This window comes from Pleurodeles waltl, chromosome 4_1 (genome assembly GCF_031143425.1).
Source record: "Pleurodeles waltl isolate 20211129_DDA chromosome 4_1, aPleWal1.hap1.20221129, whole genome shotgun sequence".
NCBI classification, from domain to species: domain Eukaryota; kingdom Metazoa; phylum Chordata; class Amphibia; order Caudata; family Salamandridae; genus Pleurodeles; species Pleurodeles waltl.
Window position 1 is genome coordinate 229,705,422 of NC_090442.1, and position 16,137 is coordinate 229,721,558.

Consider the following 16,137-nt stretch of genomic DNA (forward strand, 5'->3'; position numbering starts at 1 on the left):
GTCAACCAATATCACTATATATCTTATTGAGAAAAAATATGTTTGCTACGATGATCATCTCCCAATAATTCTTCGACTGGACGTCTTAATGCTTTCATCTTTGCAGTCAACTGCAGAGACTTCTCTCATCCAAAAGCATCAATTTGATGGGTTGAGGAATCTTGATTGCTACAGTGCTTTTCACAGAAAAACATATATATTTTGCCACCTATGTTAAACTGGATAGTGCAAACTTAGAAACACAATTGAAACAAATGGTCCCATTAGAAGGTTGTGAGACTTTTGCCATTCCTATTGTCAGTACAGCAGTGCATAACTTCTCTTTCGTTTTTCAGATCCTTTTGATTTTTTTAATGTGAAACACGTTTGCACTATGGGGAGTTAGGAATGAATGATTATGAGAAAAGGCGACTCTTGCTTGATTTATGTACACATCTCAGAGCCAATGAAAATAGAACCCCACTCACCAATTTCACATCCCCAACTTTACACTTAGAATTGTGGTTCTCAGCTGAAAGACAAAGAGAAATGGTACACCAACCCTAGTATACCACAGTCTCACAAACTGAGCACAATGAAAGCATAACATATCTTCCAGTGGAGTTCACCAACTTCAAATATTTCTCTGAGAAAATTGCTACCTAAGGTCAAGATAAAAACTGAAAAAAAGGTGTAATATGCAGTGGAAAATTATATTCATCCACAAATGCCCAGCCAAGAACATATAAACATAATTACAACTGTGCGCTTTAGGTGCTTTCGGGTGAAGTTTTTCTCAAAGATCTGTAGCTTTTTCCAATTATATAGACTCTGACAACAAAATACTCTGTAAAAAACAGAATGCACAAACATTATTACGAATACCCTGTTATATCAGTTCCCAAACTCAAGGTTAGGGAAATTATGGCAATAGGACACATAATGAAGAATTAGCATGAGGTCCATTCAAATGCCTGAGTCTTTTCTGGCATTAAGTCCGACTGTTCTGTGGTTCATTCTGTTTGTTATCATCTCCATTTGTCCAGGATGACCGATCAATGACTCAGTTAGAAAGTCTGTCCTGAAGCAGCAAGAGATGTCACCAGTGAATAAAAATGGCGGAATCCTAACAGCTTTGGTATAGCAAAATATCCCTTCAATTAGGCTTTCAGGAGCATACAGTGACAGATGCAGGCCTTATGACTGCCACTCTGTGAGCTCCATAAAGATCCACGTCGCCAGAGACACGCACATTGCTTCTGCTCCTGCCCTGTTTCTGCGTGGGGCTTTAAGGGCGAGGGCTACGTTTGATTGCTCTCTGTGAGTTCCTGGAACCTTTTCTCTAAGCGGTCCAGCTTAGCAAGATTCTCCTTCAAAAGTTTGCTGTTGGGTACTAGCATTAATGCCTTCTGATAGTAGCTGCGTGCAGACGTATAATCCCCCTGCACAATAAATGAGAAAAAGGGGAGAATTAACATCCAAATTTGTGTGCATGGCTTTCTGTGTAATGCAGCAGAGTGGAACGTCAACAGTGGCAATATTAACCAACATTGCAATCCCACAATACACTCATTCCTTCTACAGCTGGTGGGTAACTATGCTAGGATAGTAAACACTTTTTAGTATTTTAATCATGGGCAAAGACTCCAAGGCAGTAGAAGCCTGTTTTTGATGATTTAAACATGTGGTAGTTCAGGTGTAACCAGGCTTTTAAGCTTGAATTCAAAGTCATCTTTTAGAACTTAGGGGCATATTTATACTTTGTTTGCGCCGAATGGGCGTCAAAAATTTTGACGCACAATCGGCGCAAACCCTGCCCCATATTTGTACTTTGATGTCCGACCCAGCGGGAGTCAAAATTCCACCCTGTGCGTCATTTTTTGGAAGGGGGAACCAGCCTTGCGTTAATTATATGCAAGGTAGGCGTTCCCTTCCAAAAAATGACTTTAAGGCCTGTGCCCCATATTTATACTCTGACGTCATTTTGACGCACAGGAGGGGGTGGGCCTTAAAAAACGACGCACAGCCTGATGGGCACCGTTTTTTAACGCCTGGGTCAGGGCAGGCGTTAAGGGACCTGTGGGCTCGGAAGAAGCCCAGAGGTGCCCTCCCCTGCCCCCAGGGACACCCCCTGCCACCCTTGCCCACCCCAGGAGGACACCCAAGGATGGAGGGACCCATCCCAGGGAAGTTGAGGTATGTTGGGGTAAGTATTTTTTTTCGTTTTTTTTAATTGTCATAGGGGGGCCAGATTTGGGCCCCCCTACATGCTACTATGCCCAATGACCATGCCCAGGGGACCTAAGTCCCCTGGGAATGCCCATTGGGCAAGGGGGCATGACTCCTGTCTTTGCTAAGACAGGAGTCATGTCAATGGACGGTGGGCGTCAAAATAAATGGCGCAAATCCGGTTTGAGGCCTGAATTTTGCCTCAGACCTGACCTGCCCCATTTTTTGACGCACAACCCCCATTTTCCCATACGCCGGCGCTGCCTGGTGTGAGTAATTTTTTTTGTCGCACACCAGTCAGCAGCGCCGGCTAATGTCATTCCATAAATAAGGCGCCCGCATGGCGCGTTGGAATGGCGTTAGCCGGCGGTAAAAGTTTTGACGCACAACTGCGTTGGCGCAGTTGTGCGTCGAAAAGTATAAATTTGGGCCTTAGTTTCCTTCATGGTCCCAAGTTGTTTGACTGCATGTGAGGGATAGCAAGTTTGTGAACTGTGAACACTGTGCTGAGGCAGAACAATAAAGGCAAAGACAGAGAACATACACCCCTCTGGAAAAAAAAAATGAATATGGAATACAAAAATTAAGAAGGGAGGAATTAAAACAGGATTCAAATATAATACTTTCCTGTAACAGTTTGTGGTGGAACAACTACACAACCAAGCAAAACATTATTTCGATGCCATAAGGTGCAAATAGGTTTTACTGTAATAAGTGCAAGTGCAGAGCCAGCGAACAAGGCACCTGGTACTGGAGGAGTCATTAATGGCAAATAATCAATTTATAGCAACAAAAAAGCTATTGGCTTACTTTAATGCAGTCAAGCTAAAGCCAAGGGCAGACGACTACCCAAGAAATGTTTCAGATACGTATTACTGTGGCTGGGAATATTTCATAATCATTCAAACTTAAACAAAAGCACCAGATCGTATGGCTAATATAGGTAATGGTTTTATGTTCTTCAGTCCTTGAGGAGAGGAAAATAAAGCTTAAAACCTGGTCCTAAAAATGCTGGTCTTAGGTGGTTGAATCAGGTGGTTGAATAAATACTAGTCCTTAGGGCAAAGGAAGCTGTGATGGCCGTAGCCTTATTCTTTTATGCAATCAGAAAATTAAGTGATAGTTTTATTGTTTTAAGTGTAATATTGTTTTTATGTCATTTTCTTTTATACATATGCTAACATAAATATTATGAATATGACATTGGATAGGTTTACTTAGATGAGAAATCTAATAAACTATGTTTTATAATTATTATTATTGTCGCCGTTGAGAGCAGAACTGTGTTTAGAGTGAGCAGGATTATAGTAATTTGGATTCTTGAATCGTGCAAGTCATAAGAGCAGTCTTCCCTTTTATCTTAAAGATTTAACCTTGACATGTTAGCAGAATGTAACCATTAATGTGTGACAGGAGTTACCAAACATATCAGTTATTGGAATACTTGTAACAATGGCCAGAAGGACTTTCTTAGTATTTTATTTTATCAAAATCACAGTGATGCATGTTCTAAACCTTCCAAATGTATAGGAAATAAAAGGCCAAGATGCAATAGAAATAAAATATCTCAAAAGCAAGCAAGAGTGACACTTAGGGGGTGATTCTCAGTCTGGCGGGCGGCGGAGGCCGCCCGCCAGACTTCCCCCTCCAAAATACCGCTCCGCGGTCGGAAGACCGCTGAGGGTATTCTGGGTTTTGCACTGGGCTGGCGGGCGACCGCCAAAAGGCCGCCCGCCAGCCCAGTGCAAAACTACCTTCCCACGAGGACGCCGGCTCCGAATGGAGCCGGCGGAGTGGGAAGGTGCGACGGGTGCACTGGCACCCGTCGCGAATTTCACTGTCTGCAATGCAGACAGTGAAATTCTTTGTGGGGCCCTCTTACGGGGGCCCCTGCAGTGCCCATGCCATTGGCATGGGCACTGCAGGGGCCCCCAGGGGCCCCACGACAACCCATACCGCCATCCTGTTCCTGGCGGGCGAACCGCCAGGAACAGGATGGCGGTATGGGCTGTCAGAATCCCCATGGCGGCGCAGCGAGCTGCGCCGCCATGGAGGATTCAAATGGGCAGCGGAAAACCGGCGGGAGACCGCCGGTTTTCCACTTCTGACTGCGGTCAAACCGCCGCGGTCAGAATGCCCAGCGGGGCACCGCCAGCCTGTTGGCGGTGCCCCCGTCATTTTAGCCCTGGCGGTCTTGGACCGCCAGGGTTAGAATTACCCCCTTATTATGTTAAAAGGGATTGGGTTCAATATCAACAACAAAAAATGATCTCCCTCTTGTGTTTATTTCCACATTGTATACTTGTTGGACAAATAAAACCCCTCCTTCTGAACACACAGTTTTAACATCTACCAAAGTTGTTCTGAGTGAATTAAACGAGCATCACATACAATATGGCACTCCATATACCGTTGCCTAATGATTTAAACTCACTTCTGTTTGGCGGAAAGTTCTTGCTCAGAGTTTTTTTAACTTTTAGCACAGAACCAAGTCCTCCTTTTTAAATTAGAGCCTCATTCACCTATTCTTATGGAGCCAGGTTTCAATCCCTAAACTTCCATTAGTCAGGGCAATCCTTATAAAATACAAAAATCTGGCTGCTTAGTTTTTTAATTGTCTTTATATGGCTGTTAATTAAAACAGTATGGTTGCCAAATTTTAAATTAAATGGTCGTTTTTTGTATTTTATTGCCATATTGTGAGGGATGCATTTAGAACGACTTTGCAACAATCATAAATAAATGGGGAACATTTATGTTTTTTGCACCTCAGGGTTTCTTCGTAACTTAGTAGAGGGCAAAATAGAGAACCCAACCGGGGGTATAATAAAGGCTTGTTGGTAACACAGATCGAGTGAGTTGATTTAACAACTGTTATGAAGTTCTCTAAAATGACATAAAGGCGCTCATTACAACCCTGGCGGACGGGGGAGAAGTGGCGGTAATACCGGCAACAGGCTGGCAGAAAAAAAATGGAATTATGACCATGGCAGTTACCGCCATGGTCATCCGCCACTTCTCCACTCCGACCGCCAAGGCGGTGACGACCACTGGGCTGGAGACTTCGGTCTACAGCCCGGCGGCCGTCACCAGACCGCCGGCGGTATCAGGACCCTGCATACCGCCATGGATTTCGGGTGGTTTGGAGCCGCCAGGAAATCCATGGTGGTAGGCACTATCAGTGCCAGGGAATTCTTCCCTGGCTCTGATAGGGGTCTCTCTCACCCCGCTCCCCCACCCCTGAGTCCTCCCCCCACACCTCCCACACCCCCCAAAGGTGGCAGGACCCCCTCCCCACCCCCAACATGCACATACACAAATCCCCTCCCCACCCCCAACATGCACATATACACATCCCTACATGCACACATACACTACAACACATACCCGCACACATACAAACAGACATGCACACAGACCGACCTGCACACATTTCCCATACACACAAGACACTCCCCGCATGCATACACGCACTCACACACCTCCTCTACATACTCACACGCACACCCCCATGCACGCACACAACACCCCCCTCCCCTAAAGGACGATTAACTTACCTTGTCCGTTGATCCTCCGGAGGAGACTGATAGGCTAACTTTAGAGACACCGCTATGGCAGGGTGTATACCTCCCGCAGGTCGTGGCTCTGCGGGTCTTTGAGGTATGAGACACTATTGTAATTTCAACTTTGGGAAATTATCTGCATAATGGGGTATTGAAATCCTTTCCGGGGTTGCAGGTGGGGTATGATTTACATTGTATGCAGTTTTCTTTTAGATATTTGCAACACTGACATGCGTTGATGCCAATGCTCCAGGCCACAACAGATACCAGAGTTCTCATCATTCAAAGCTAAGCTTCTCCTTATGAACATCAAGGAGCATAAGCTACTGCAGAGGTATAAAATGCTGCTAAGGAACGTTCCAGATCCTATGGTGGTGATACACAGGCATGGGAAAAGGAACTAGGTGAACTTGATGTTGATCGCTGGAAAGAATCCCAGGATGCTCCCAGAGAGGCAGTAATAGCTTTGTAGTTTTGACGCATACAGCTAAAACTGCTTCAACATCTACATTAAACAGGGCCTGATTTTGTTACATGGGACTGATAGCAGAGGGAGGGTGCTTGAGGAGCTATCCTGGGAACTTTTACGTTTTGGCACTGCCCTGTTCTTTCTCATTTTTGGAAAGGCATAGATTTCACATTTATATTAGTACACCATAATAGTTTAATACTGCTAACATGCTGATGTGCAGTGCTGTCATGCTTAATGCTACATGTTATGCTCGTAATGAGAGTTACTGATACACCACAGTTGGAAAATCATTAAAAAGTTGAATATACAAAAGGAATGTAGAGAAGAATTTTGATAAAAAGCTGTGTGGATAAGTTGGATAAGTAATTAATTTTCTTTTGATGTATGAGAATTTTGTGAATCTAGTAATGTGTTTTTTCAAAATGTAATAAGATTTTTTAAATTGAATTTGAATAAAATTAACCAAATAGGGCCGGATTTACAACAAACTGGTGCAGCACAGTGCTACATCAAAATCAGCAGCGCTGCACCAGTCCTGAAACGCAGGGAAGTGCTCTATTTACAAGAATATGGTGCACCTCTGCGTTTTCCCCTTTGCCGGCACTAAATTTACCTGCCTAGCGCCAAAGCAGGCATCCTTGCACGTTGAGGGGATTGATTGTTTATGTGTAGGAAGGTATCCCTTTCTGCACATAGGCAATCTACAATGGCGATTTGGAACTTCTATGTGTGCTGTATAATGCAGCACACATAGAAGTACAAAACATAATTTTAGAAAGATTGTTTATGTGTAGGAAGGCACACCTTCCTGCACAATAAAAATCATCCATGGCCGTTTTGCTCTTTCTATGTGTGCTGCAGAATGCAGCACACACAGAAAAAGCGAAAATGATGGGAAATGAAAGCATTTCTCCTTGTTGTGCCATGCTAACGCCACCCCTGGGATGGTGTTAGATTTTGGCACTCCTACAGATTCTTGTAAATCTGGGTCAGTGTCAAAAGCAATGGGTGTTGCGGTGGAACGCCCACAGCAGCACCCATAGCATGCCCCTCTGCCACAGAAAACTGTGTCAGGGGCATATTTACAAGTGGCATTAAGTCACAAAAAGTGGCTTAACACCGCCTTGTAAATATGTGTAATACACAGCGCCACCAGAGCATCACAAAAAGTGATGCTCCAGTGGTTCTATCGGGCTTCTAAATATGCCCCATAGTTTCTTAACTATAAAGCGACAGATAGTAAATTTATATTTGGTTTAGATGTTAAAACTGCATGTTCAAATGGAAGGATTGGATTTGTCCAACAAGCAAACAATACTGAAATAAGCAAAAGAGAGAAATCATTTTTGTTTGATAAAAATAAAACACCCTTTCATCAATTTGAAACATTCAATTTAAAGGCCCTGCCATCTATAGAATTAAAAGTTGACCCAGGGAATTTCTTGGAAAGTCAAACCTACTTTAAACGGTTCGTAATAGGGGCCAGAAAGATAAAAACTACCAGCCAGTAGGTGCCAATCTCATTACCACAGTGACTGCCTTTCGGAGAAATGACTATTGCCTTTCTCTGTCCAGAGAAATCCAACAGAACAAAAAATCTGTTCCTAGCCTCCTAGGGATTTGCTTCTTCAGTTTCTGAGGCATAAGGAGGTTCCCAACTTGGCTACAGATTCCATACTCCAATTGACTTTATTATGGGTTGTTCTTGCCACAGGGGGTTAGTAAACTAAGATGTCTGTTGACAAAGCTGGGAAAATACACCAGAAATAGGAGCCATTATGTAGAGAGCCTTAATTAGAAAATCAAATACTGATTTCTAAAATTGGATGGGATTTATTAAATAATTTTCTTCTTAAGTTAATGGGAAGCAGATTGTAATGACAAAACATATGTAATGTCACCTTTTCAGTTTCAAAATTAAGGCAAACTTAAAGATATGTAATTTGGCCTAACATAGTTCCTATGTCTAAAAGGAAGATCTGAGGTGACAAAATTCAGTCACATTGTTGGAACATTCAATGTGAACTATTACCCAAATGTTACCCGAGTTGCACAAAATGTAATTATTACAATCAGGGAATGCCTAGAGGCTTGTATTTAAGCTATTTATAACTCAAATGTGTTTTTCAGATAAGACTTGTATCTAGATATAAACAGAAAATATGTTGTTGCAATAAAATTCTAATTTCAATAAAGTACAATTTTATTATCTTCTTGCTTATAAGTAAAATGTTAAGATATTTGAATCATTAAAATGTGTAATGTGTGTTGGACATATATATCTATATATATATATATATATATATATATATGTGAATGCCCTTGATCTGGGAACGTTGAGACCAATAGAACAGAATTTGCTCTTCAATATACTTCTTGATGAAATTAGGAATTTACTACATTTGATGCCAAGTACAAATAAGCTGTATTACTGTTTATTTGAAAAAGGAAATTAATTGACAATAAAATGTGTAAGATTTGGTAGTTTTATATACTAAACTAGAAATAGAAAAGTGCTAAGTTTGAAACTGAAATATTTGGAATTTGTCCAATCCAGTGTTTCACATAAAGCTAAATGTTTTTCAAAATTGTTTTTTTCCAGCATTCTGTAAAGTAGCAGAAAAAATATTTATTCATGTTTTTCTGAGAACCATAGATAAATACAATAAACCACAATATCATAAGAAACAGGTATCATAATGGCGATAGAAATCCACGATCAGCGAATAGCATAAGTTATAGGTCATCAATACAAAGCTAATATTCAGCACGATGAACCTTAAGAAATGCAGAAGAGTTGATCAAAACATAGGATACACCTAATTAAACAGAAGTAACATCACTTAAAACATGCCATATTGGTTTTTATGCATAGAAAAACAATAAAATCTGTGTAACAATTATAAAAGTTAAATGAAAGTGCCATAAAAATGCTTCTAAGTTACTACTGTTGAGGTATGATAATACTTAAAAAATTAAAAAATACATATTTAACGAAGACCTTATATGGGCAGCTCCAGTAAGAGAACTGGCAATGAAGAAACAGGTTTCTACTTCCTTTAACATTTGTAAATAAATACGAGCAGCTTTTGCTTGTCGGAAATTTAATTTAGTGGAACTATTTATTACTTTCTTAATAGTTTCAAAAACTTCAACACATAATAAAGTGCATAGTATTTTACATAGAGATTGAATCAGACAGAAAAGGAGGCATACCAGAAACAAATTGGTGATCCTTAGAATATCTCAAAAGGTGGTGAATTATATTCAATCTAAAGCAAGTCAATAAAATAATGTGCTGGCCAATATTTACAAAGGCAGGAACAGTTGGAGTGTTGATATGATTTTCAGTAGTGCATATGATTTTGCTGAGGATTTAATAAATTCCTTTTCTGCTCTCAGATCTCTCCTAAATTTCAAGAGGTCTGTTATCATCCAATGTAAGCCAGCTTTGGTTACAAGACTGCACTCTGTAAACAGTTTTGGTCAACCACGTCTGCAACAGAAGTTTTTAAATACTGTCACCCGAAAATCATCATGTCCCATCTAAACCTAATGACTCTTTAATGAAGATGCAATTAGGTTCTTTTTCTCACCCATATTGATATCCATAGCAACCGTGGATGCACACTAATGGTGTTGGACTCACTTGGCTACCATTCCTGCTGAACAACTACAACTACCAAGACCCCTTGCCCTTTGGAAAAGGTGTGGCCTGGATGGAAGCGCTATAAAGCATGATGGGATTCCCCGCATGCTGGACTCACTTAGCTGTTATTCCTTCTGAACAACTACTAAGACCTCTGCCCTTGGGAGAAGGCAGGACTGCTGGGGAAGGGCTACATAGCATGCTGAGGCTTCCCACACATGGGACTCACTTGGCTGCCATTCCTGCAGAAAAACTACAACTACAGAGACCCCCTACTCTTGGGAGAAGGTGGGTGAAGTGCTACAAAGCATACTGGGGCTCCCAGCACACAGGACTCACTTGGCTGCCATTCCGCTGAACAAATACAACTATCGAGACCCACTGCCCTTGGGAGAAGGCAGGGCTACAGGGGAAGCACTACAAACCATGCTGAGACTCCCTGCATGCAGGACATGTGCAGGACGTGCCCAGGTGAAGACCAGGTCAAGAGCAGGCCCATCTTAGCCAGTCTAAGCCAGGAGGAAGCAGTGCAGGGCCAACCATCTAACAAGTAATTTCTGCGAATGGGAAAGAGAAAAGCTGGGGAGAGTACCCCAGGGAATGGTAAAGAGTAAAACACCTGTGTGGCATGCTGTTGAAAACTGCACAATCAAGGATTTTGACAGCCTTATAGAGGAACGAGGGTGTAGATAGTAAGGGGAAACCAACTGATTGTCCTATGACAGTCAAAAAAGGTGCTGACATTTCTAAGAAGGGACATAAGCCAGTTTTCTCATGTAAAGTATCTCTTTTGTCCCCTTAGGTAAATGAGGCTGTAAGAACCACACAGAGCCTCTCTGACAGTAACAGAACAAACAAAACGATAAAACCAACAGCAGCGGGACACGGTCTTGACAGTGTCAACAATAAAGAAGGAATCAGCACTACAATGCCTGAGATTGTATGTACAAATCATTTTAGCCCTCTTGCGTCATCTGGTACTGTAAGAGGTCCCTCTCAAAGAACATACTCAAATATTTTGGTTCCACATGACAAATATGACAAGAGCAAGACTTGCAGATTTGTTCACTTCAAGAAACTATTTCTGAAATGAAAGGAGCAAAAGGCCAAGTTGTTCGTGTGGTGAACAAATTGAATTGTATGGGGTTGCCTTTATTGGCAGAGGGAGGAGAATATACTGGCAGCAATCGTTTTAAATTGATGTCTAGTGACCAAAGAGGCAGGAATTATGTTACATGTAGAACTGATGTTGGTCTCAATCAGAATGCATTATCTTGACCTCAAACAGTGTGCCAGGGTAATTTGGACACAGCACAGAAGCAGAAAGAATCTATACAGCCATCCCATCACCCATTATTACTATCTGAACACACCTGGTGACACACCAAACCAATAGGGGAGGAGATGTACATGAAGTGTATGAGGCTAGAACTAAGGCCCATATTTATACTTTTTGACGCAAAACTGCGCTAACGCAGTTTTGCGTCAAAAAAATTAGCCAGCGCTAACACCATTCTGAAGCGCCATGCGGGCGCCGTATTTATTGAATGACGTTAGCCGGCGTTAGCTGCCGGCGCCGTCTGGTGTGCGTTAAAAAAAACGACGTACACCAGGCAGCGCCGGCGTAGGGGGATATGGGGCTTGGGCATCAAGAAATGGGGCAAGTCAGGTTGAGGCAATTTTTTCGCCTCAACCCGATTTGCACCATTTTTTTTCACTCCCAACCCCCATAGAAATGACTCCTGTCTTAGCAAAGACAGGAGTCATGCCCCCTTGCCCAATGGCCATGCCCAGGGGACTTCTGTCCCCTGGGCATGGTCATTGGGCATAGTGGCATGTAGGTGGGCACAAATCAGGCCCCCCTATGCCACAATTTTTTTTTTTTAAAAACACTTACCTGAACTTACCTTAATGTCCCTGGGATGGGTCCCTCCAGCCTTGGGTGTCCTCCTGGGGTGGGCAAGGGTGACAGGGGGGGTCCCTGGGGGCATGGGAGGGCACCTCTGGGCTCCTTCAGAGCCCACAGGTCCCTTAACACCTGCCTTTTGCAGGCGCTAAAAAACGGCGCAAAAGCGGCGTACGTCATTTTTTTTTGACCCGCCCACTCCTGGGCGTGAATTTTGCCCGGGAGTATAAATCCGACGCACATGCCTCGGAGTCGATTTTTTAGACGGGAACGCCTACCTTGCATATAATTAACGCAAAGTAGGTGTCCACGCAAAAAAATGACGCTAACTCCATGGACTTTGGCGCTAGACGCGTCTAACGCCAAAGTATAAATATGGAGTTAGTTTTGCGTCGGAATTGCGTCAAAAAAAAAGATGCAATTCCAGCGCAAACGGAGTATAAATATGCCCCTAATTATTTTAAGTAAACAATCCCATTTACAAACAGCAGGTAGGACCGGGCTATTGCACACAACACATAATAATCGGAAAGAAAATGGCAGGAAACTGTATAGCCACAATGTTCCTAAGCATTCAGAGGGGATCAAGGAAACTAGTTAATCCTTGAAGAACAAAGCCATTCATTGGATAAGGCACCAATAACCATGTCATTCATTGGTGGGATTGGATATCTTCGACGTAGTCCGATGTACAATGAGTGATCGTTTTTATTTTATTGAGATAGTACTGTCATGCAAGGAATTTGATAATCGCTTAGTCAATTTAGATCAACGCACTCTGACCATAAGGGTTCACAGATCCAGTTTAAATTAACCCTCCACACTAATTCTTGTTGACGTGGAGATGGAGAATCCCATTTTGATCCTTCATTCATGAACACCACTCCTCAAAACAGCTGAGCATAAATCAACTGGAGCTCATTTGGCGACAGATTGACTAAAGGAAGGTTCTCTAGACATAATTTAAAATTAAATTATTACTTCTACTATGAGTAGTCCATCTTTGTCCACTAGGTATTAGTGTCTTGTGAGTTGTTTATGAGGGAACGCTTTTGGCTCTTGATAGACTCCGTAGAACTGTGATGTAAGTGGTAGAATGTGGCGACATGAATGCAAGTTTATATTGTTGAGTTTGCTGTTACACGCAGGCAAATACAGATGTGTAATACCCAGCTCCGTGTGTGACGTACTCATTGGTGGGTACCCAGGCTGGGGAAAATGCTACAACTGGAGACATGATAAGGGATAAGTAACCTAAAGGTCAATAGTGCTCTCCCAGAGAGTTTGCCGTTGTACAAGCAAAGTGCTTATGCATGCCACATTTGCCTCTGCCAAAGTGGGTAATCAATGCTTGGTGTATGTGGAGTCAGCTGGTGCAAAACACTTGAAAATAATGAAAGCTTCACTGAGAAGTCTACACATCGTTGTCTAAGAACCTGCTGGCAAGGTCATAATGAGAGGTAGCGCTATTATGCAACATAAAGCTATACATCATATGGCGTGATAATGCTGAAGGCATGTACAACAAGGTTTTGAAAGTGAAGCAAATGGCAGCAGCTAATTGCAAGATATTGCTGCGATCATAAGTGATGTGTGGCAGAGATCAACCAGCTATAAAAAGAAGCACAAAAGGACTCCTAAAAATAAGCAATTCAGATAAAAGAAATGGTCATCTGCTTACCAGAACCTATTAAAGAGAGTCATCATACCATAGCACTGAGTGGAGTGGCCCAAGGAGAAGTGCTCAGGGCTGTGCTTACAGAGCCATCCACACCCGAAGCGGCATACCACCAAAGCTACTGAGTGGGACTCCTAACACTTCCACAGGTCTTCGAAGACTGAAAGGCCAAAAGTAGTGATTGGAATAGTGAAAGGCTGCTTTTCCAATGGAGACCAAGAAAGAGGTCACAATTCCACAGACTGTCCAAGATGACTCTGAGGTCAGCACATCACAGGGCCTTAGAGATGGCACAGAGGAAGAGGGTCTGGCAGACAGCAGACGGTATTGGAGAGAACTCCTTTCACACTGTCAGCCAATCCCGAAAACAGTGCTAATACTGCTGCCTTCCTGAAACCACCATTCAATACCGCCAAAAATCTGAATAGTGGCAATAAATGGGCTTGGATAGAGACACTTGATTATTTCATTCATACATTAGAAGAAACAGATAACAAGAAGATCAAATACCTTAAGAATATTGCTGGTGAGGGTGTAAAAGAAATCATAAAGAAAATCCTGCAAGCTGACGAAGTTACATACCGTCAAACTAAACAAACCTTGAATCTCAAGTTCAATTCATTGCTGAATGTAGATTACGAAAGGTACAGTTTTATTCAAGAACCACACAGAGTTCGTGAAACCATAGACAAATTTGTTGAGAGACTGGATACGCTCATCAAACACTGTAAGTTCATTGAATTTAATGATGAGAAAGCAGTATATCTCAGAGTTAGACAATGAATGCTGAGAGAAATTCTTAGTTTGGAGCGAGTACTCATGGCTGCCGGAGCTGAGGAACGTAATGATTGACAAGCTGCTGACATGGAGGCCGGAGGTGCCCAAACTGAATCAGTCATGAAGATGAAAAGCAAGCAGATGCACAAGGCTGAAGGACACAAGTGATGTCTCCACTGAAAAAGAAGTTGTGTTTCTGGTGTTGATTTTCATTTCCAAATAAAGGTAAGTGTCCCGCCACAGGATGGATGTGCAAAAGTTGTGGGAAGGAGAACGCTGTAACTGTTTGCAAGGTGAAGAAAAAAGTAGGCGTGTCACGGCAAGAAGACGAAATCGTTGCCCAAATGTTTCAGAAGGGACGTTTGACACACTCCTAGAAGGCCAAGCAACAACACCAGTTGAGAAAAAACAACACAAAACAAAGCTGATCATCATGAAAAACCACTTACGTCATTTAAACATTGTCCAAAGATTATGCTGAAAGTAGATGGTTGTTCAATAACTTTCATTATCAACAGTGGTGCGTTGATAAACATTTTGCTTGAGGAGAAATGTAATAAACTATCTCCATTGCCACGACTGACGCCATTGAAAACTAAAGTATATATATATGAGCTGCATTGACGCCATTGAAATTTCAAGGTTCATTCATAGCAATGATGAAAGACAGGAAGACAAAAGTGCAAGTGCCCATGTATGTGCTTCGAGGTACAGCGTCAAGTGGCTGTTTACTCGGTTTCCCCACAGCTGCTGATAAGGGACTGATCTCAGAAAACTACAACATGAATGTTCATCATGAAACAGTAAGTCAGGTCCCTTTTGGTTGGGAAAACTTGAGACTATGAAAGTACAATGGCATATTTTAATGAGGAGGTCCATCCTATTGGTCAATGGCAAAGATGAATTGCATTTCATTTACAAAAAGCTGTTGAAAATGAACTTGAATCATTACTTCAACATGATATAATTGAGCATTCTACTGGTCCAACACCATGGGTTTCTTCCATAGTGGTAGTACCCAAATGGACAGTGAAGGAGCTGTACCCATCATGTGTGGATATGCGTCAAGTGAACAAGGCAATTGAATGAGAACAACATCTAGGTCCACACATTTCTGACATGTTAGCACAATTGGGTGGTGTCAATGTCTTCTCTCACCTTGATTTAAATAAAGGATATCATCAGTTGGAACTTGAGAATTTCAGGTACATTCCAACCTTTTCTACACATATTGGTCTACTTAGATATAAAAGACCAAAGGCCCGATTTACAAAAATGTGGCTCATCAGCTGTGATGAACCACTTTTCTTGACCCCCACCTCACAACACCATTTACAATATGGTGCACCATGGCACACATTAGAACAATAGCATCAAAATTTATGATGCTCTTGTGGTACTTTTCAGGATTAGCATCATAAATTGTGGCGCTAATCCTGCAAAGTAAAGGGAGGCCCATTGAAAGTAATGGGCACGTAATTTTAATGCCTGCTATGAGCAGGCATTGAAAATGACGCTAAAAATGGCACCGTGAAATGTTGTAAATTTCACTGCGCAATTTTTATGGGCCTCTGTTATACCTGACATGCCTTAGGGTGGTCACCCCTAAATTTTTGCCTGCCTCGCTCCACTTTTTGGACTCTGTTTTTGCTGGCTTTTAGACTCTGCGCACTTTACCACTGCTAACCAGTGCTAAAGTGCATATGCTCTCTCCCTTTAAACATGGTAACTTTGGCTCATACCCAATTGGACTATTTATTATACTTATAAGTCCCTAGTAATGTGCACTGTATGTGCCTAGGGCCTGTAGATTAAATGCTACTAGTGGGCCTGCAGCACTGGTTGTGCCACCCACTCAAGTAGCCCCTTTACCTTGTCCCAGGC

The 16,137-nt window shown here is 42.2% G+C and overlaps 1 protein-coding gene across 1 annotated transcript in view; it reads right to left on the bottom strand.

The window, feature by feature from the left end:
* Nucleotides 1-352: 352 nt before the first annotated feature.
* Nucleotides 353-16,137, bottom strand: part of TMTC1 (transmembrane O-mannosyltransferase targeting cadherins 1) — a 958,188-nt gene continuing 942,403 nt past the window's right edge. The window contains exon 20 of the mRNA XM_069228190.1: nucleotides 353-1,421. Coding sequence (XP_069084291.1) covers nucleotides 1,281-1,421 — 141 coding nt within the window. The 3' untranslated portion in view covers nucleotides 353-1,280. The remainder of the gene's footprint in view (nucleotides 1,422-16,137) is intronic.